This window comes from Azolla caroliniana, unplaced genomic scaffold (assembly GCF_043228905.1).
Source record: "Azolla caroliniana isolate FFs.n. ecotype wild unplaced genomic scaffold, voAzoCaro1.0.p SCAF_8, whole genome shotgun sequence".
Taxonomy (NCBI): Eukaryota; Viridiplantae; Streptophyta; class Polypodiopsida; order Salviniales; family Salviniaceae; genus Azolla; species Azolla caroliniana.
Window position 1 is genome coordinate 4,507,945 of NW_028230443.1, and position 5,415 is coordinate 4,513,359.

Genomic DNA, 5,415 nt, shown 5'->3' on the forward strand with positions numbered 1-5,415 from the left:
CAAATCAAAGGATGTTACTTTGATACATTGATGTGGCATGTATTCTAGGAGAAATAATAGAAGCTAGAGAGCCAACTTTTACTTGACATAATTTCACGAAACACCGGCATAGCAATTGATCTTAAGACAAAGTGGTAATGATGTTGTGATAATACTTTACGCCATTAATGATGAGCCTTTAGAAGCACCAAGTTTGTTGATGAGTTTTCTATGATATCTTATGCTTATAATTAAATCCTTGAGTGTTTTAGAACCTTATAATGATATTTCAAGAAAGTGACAAAGCGTTAAAGTTCTAAAATTTTGAGGATTTAAACCTTGAATGATTTGAATTTGAACAACTTACTCAAAGTTCTTGCCCTCAAATGAAACTCATAAGCTAGTTATGAATCCCTTCAACAAACAAAATGTATTTTGAGTAGGAATTTAACTTGAAATGGCACAAAATATGCAGGCGTTGGTTCAACAATAAAGAAAACCCTTAATGAAGTGAATCCCTTGTACAAATCAACTCTTGAATGTATTAAATTAAATAAATGTATCTAATTAAGAAAACTTTCCATTGCATCAACATAAATATATGTACATATACGAGGCACCAAATTACCAAAGTTAAAACTAGATAAGATTTAAAATTGTATTCCCTCGGGGTCTTGAGAATTAGTTCATTTGCAACAATTCTCGCTTCCCAATTGGTAACCCCACCAACTCTTCTTTGTCTTGAACTCTATTTCTTAAATACTCTTTTGAAGTGACACTTCAAAGATGTTTCCAAACGGAAATTTCTTCATAGAATCCTTAGGAAAGTGACCTCTTATTGAATGGTTATATCCATAGTTCCCAATAGAATGGCTACATGATACATCCATAGTTCTTTATATCCATGTTCGCGATACTTTAGATTATGTATTCCTTATTGTGACATTTTCTTTATGGTCCCTCTATGATTGCCAAAGGTATAGATTGACACCGTTAAAGTTGCATTGAACAAGTTTTACCTTCACACGACCCCATAGAACAAGGCTTACAAGTTACCGCCACACTATCATTTTTTCATATTTGAAATTTTTAATAAGTGCTAATAAACATTTAAACTATAACATATAAAGAAACACTTTCACATCATTTGTTGATGCGTAATATCTTTGTCTTCTGGTCATGTTGAAAGCAACCTTATTCTGAGCTAAGGTTTGGATTGTGGTGTCCTCACTCCATGTTTCTAACCTCGATTCTCTAGACGTCCAAGTCTTTCCTGTGAACGTTTATCGTTGTTCTAGTAGCCTTGTTCCTCCACATCTCTTCCATGTCATTCTACATTTCCACACTATTCGAATATTCAATCCTTGGCATTGTGCTTAGCATTTTGGATGCATGTTCCTCATCATCCCTACTTTGTTACAAGCCCTAAATCATGTCAAACAACTAAGAGCTAGATTTTTCGGTTTGAAAATTTTAGCAAAACAAGTTACTACCCCAGATGTGAACTCATCGAGAAACTATTTGTGCTTTCTTGGATGATGAGTTCATGTGCACTCATGTGTGCCAAGGTGCACGACAAAACCATTTACAAAAGTCATTCATGTGCGTGCATGCATTTGGGTTCATAAAAATGTACATGAACTTATAAGAGGCACTAAAGATATGAACTATTTAGCCCCATTCCTAATGATTATATGAGAGAGAACATGTACATGAATGATTGGCTACTAGAGGATTATGCGAATGAGTGATTGTGTAAGAGACTAGATGGCAAATGAATGATTTTGTGAGAGATTAGATTGAATGATTCACAGGATCGTGTGAGATTATGTAAATGTAAATGATTCAAAGGGACCTTGGATTAAGTGAATGAATGATTCTTCCAAATTTGTGAATGAGTGATTTGTGAGGCCATATCAATGACTAATCATGTGAATAAGATTGTGTTTATCACTAGGGTGGAAGGTGATGAACTAGAGAAGGCAAAAGTACAATTTGCACTTCTCTAACACTTCTACGACATGACATGAAATGTATCACAATTTCAAAGCTTCTCCCAATCAATAGTAATGAAAAAGCATACTCTTTTTTGTTACAATCACATATTATGAAACTCCGTTGTAAGTTGTAACATGTCCAATTTAGACTTTATTCAAATGTAAAAATAAATAACCTCTTTCTTTCATCTTCATAATAACTAAACTTTCAAGGATATTATCAAGATTTTGTTGTACAAGGATCAAATGTCAAGGGACTGCTAAAGCTATGTGACTAAAACTTCTATTCACGATAGTGTCATCTTTGGGCAAACCCTCAAAATCTATGAGAAGGAATAATAAGAATCACTATGTTTGAATGTTGTTGGTTATGTTAAATCTAGGCCATGGTACCAAATTGTTAATTTATGGTTGCTATACATTTGCAAAGGAAGGTATATGATGAAGGGCATACAATGACAAGCAAGATGTCATCAAGAGAGAATGGCATATTGAATGATTTTAACCTAAAAAATGAATTATACTTCCAAGTCCGGAGCTGCTGGAGAAACTATAACACTCATTGCTTGGGATGTCTCATCAATCACAGACTCGGCATCAACATCGGTATCCAAAGCTCCAAAAGCTTGTGTGGCTATATCTATGGCTACATTTGGACATTCACTTGATGCTAGATCATTGCCATGGCCTTTTTTGGCACATACCATGGCCTCTTCTAGAACTACGACAATTTCAGTCATAGTGGGTCTTTCCTTGAACTCCAACTTCACACATTTTACCGCGAGTTGTGCAATCATGTCCAAAGCTCTAAATTCAAGGGGAGTAGGGGGGTTAGGCCTTTGGTCCAGCAAAGTGGCTAGCCCATTGTTAAGTATGGTGGGTAGTGTGAAATCGACGATATTGATTGGCCCATGGCTCTGTTTGTGGATGGCTCTCTCACCTGTGAGAAGCTCCAAGAGGACAACTCCGAAGCTATAGACATCACTCTTGATAGTCAAGTGTTGGCACCGGAAGTACTCGGGATCCATATAACCTAATGTTCCGGCAGCCATAAGAGACAAATGAGAACTCTCTATAGGTCCATGCGTGGATAGACCGAAGTCCGAGACACGTGCATTCCATTGGGCATCTAGCAATATGTTGGAGCTTTTAATGTCTCTATGAATGATAGGTGGGAAGACATAGCTATGTAGATACTCCACCCCTTTGGCAGCTTCTAAGGCTATTTTAATCCTCATTAACCATGGTAAAAGCCCACCTCCTTTAACTCTCCCTCTCCCATGTAGATGATCATGTAGAGTCCCATTAGGCATATAATCATAGACCAACATTCTCTCATCTTCTTCATCACAATAACCCACCAAGCTTACCAAGTGCTTGTGGTGAAGCCTAGACAAGAACTCTAGCTCAGATTGGAATGCACTCTCCTTCTCCTTCAATTTCTTGTCATTGAAGATGGTCTCTTTCTCACCCCTCTTGATGGCAACAACCCTTCCATCCATGAGTACACCCCGATAAACTATACCGAAGCTTCCTGCGCCGATCCGTTTCTCTTCCGAGAACGCATTTGTCGCCACCTCAAGATCCGTGATCCCGAATGCTTGCGCTCCGCCTTCTCGTTGTTGCCGTCGGATCACCGAGCTCCTTTGCCGGCATATCGGCTTAGCGACGGTCGAGATCGAACCTCGGACCTGCCTTTCGGACCCGAGATACTCGATACAGAGGTGTCTGAATCTCATCCACGCGCACCAAGCAAGAGCTAGAAAGCCGGAAAGCAATCCCGAAGAGCTCAATACAATGAGAGAAATGTGGCCTTTGCTAGGCCTAGTGATGCTTTTGGTTGGCATTAACTGATCTCCAATGGATGGAGAGGGTGCAATAGATGGAGTAAGTTGAGTAGATGTAGGGGTATCCAATATTGGGCTGCAAGTAAGGTCATTCTCGCCTTCACATTGGGTTGTTTGAATAGAAAGACCTTGGCATCCGATCCGGCATTTTGTGCACACATGATAAGAAACCCGAGAACAAAAGGATCTCATTCTAGAGCTCGATTTGAAGCTTCCATTAGCACAAGGTGTGGCAATGCAAGGGCTTGGAAGGCTAGCATTCATGGGCAAAATGACCACATCTCCCTTATTGTGATTGAGGTGCCCGAATTGTGGCCCGCCCCAGCAAACAACCGAGAAGTTGTCGAACAAGACACCACATGTGAAAGCATCCCCGGCAACAATGGTCGAGAAGGCGAGGTCCGAAGAAGGAGAAATGGGTCTAGCACCATCATCATCATCATCATCATCATCATCATCTCTAAATCCACCTTCTGTAATGCCATCATATTTCATAGTGCCATCTCTTTTCGCGCCATGACCCCAGCATGCCACATTCCGAAGAAAAGCTTCGATACCGCAGCTATGGCGATCCCCGAGCGCGAGAGACAAGAACTGCTTCCCTGAAGGGACACCCAATTGATTGTATGTGTCATCCCCCCAGCATTGCACATTGAATGTGAGTGTGATTCCACAAGCATGAGAAGAACCTGCTTGAATGGATTGAAAGGTTGCATTAGGCACTTGGAAGGCCACTTTAGGGTTACCCCAACACTCCACCCTTCTGTCATAGGCCCTCAACCCACACACAAAATCACTTCCTGAAGCAAGGAACAAGAACCTCTCCTCTGATGGTGCCCCTCTCTGTATGGCCTCATCCCTCCAACATGTCACTAGGCCATCTGTTGATAGACCACATATGTGTGATGAGCCCACAACTATATCCATGAAAGCTTCATCCCTTAGCCTCCTTGGGTTGAGCTCTTCACCTAATGTGGTGTTATCCCAACACAAGGGCCTGCCAGAGACCTGCTGAAGACCACATACAACAAAACCTTTTCCACCTGAAATGCCCATGAATGGAAGAGATCCAAATGCTTCACTATATGGTGTCAATGCATATGATGATGATGATGATGATGATGATGATGATGAAATGTCATATGAATTCCAACATTGTATTCTCTGTATAGAACCTTGGATTATCACACATACAAAAGCTCCTCCATTCCCATCATAGCTTGTGGCTATGGTCGCCATGGATCCCAACCCACTTGCTACATTGAGGGCACAGGCAAAGTAAATGCATATCCAGAAGAGAAACCTAATGTGGGGAGTTAATTCCATGAGCAAAACAGAGGAATAGTGAAGATGGGTGGGGTGAAGCAAGGGGAGGGCATAGCTAAGGCTACCTATCTCCTTGAAGAGATTAGGCTTTTGGGATGAGCCCAACAAAAGCTATTGTGGTGTGTGTTAATTCCATGGGCAAAAAGGATTACTCAAGGTTGAGGAGTGGGTAGGGGGAGCAGGGGAACTAGGGGGGAAACAGAGCAAAAACAGGGGAAAAACAGAGCAAAATATGAAGGAAAAACAGAGGAATTATGTATATAAAG

General features: G+C 40.6%; 1 protein-coding gene across 1 annotated transcript; it reads right to left on the reverse strand.

Annotated features, from left to right (window-relative positions):
• Nucleotides 1-2,236: 2,236 nt before the first annotated feature.
• CCR3 (CRINKLY4 related 3) lies at nucleotides 2,237-5,149 on the reverse strand. Its single transcript, XM_087323885.1, has 2 exons — nucleotides 4,327-5,149; nucleotides 2,237-4,242 (listed from the first exon to the last, which is right to left on the reverse strand). The coding sequence occupies exons 1-2, from the start codon at nucleotides 5,147-5,149 to the stop codon at nucleotides 2,495-2,497; spliced, it is 2,571 nt and encodes an 856-aa protein (XP_087180011.1). The 3' UTR covers nucleotides 2,237-2,494.
• Between the last annotated feature and the right edge of the window lie 266 nt (nucleotides 5,150-5,415).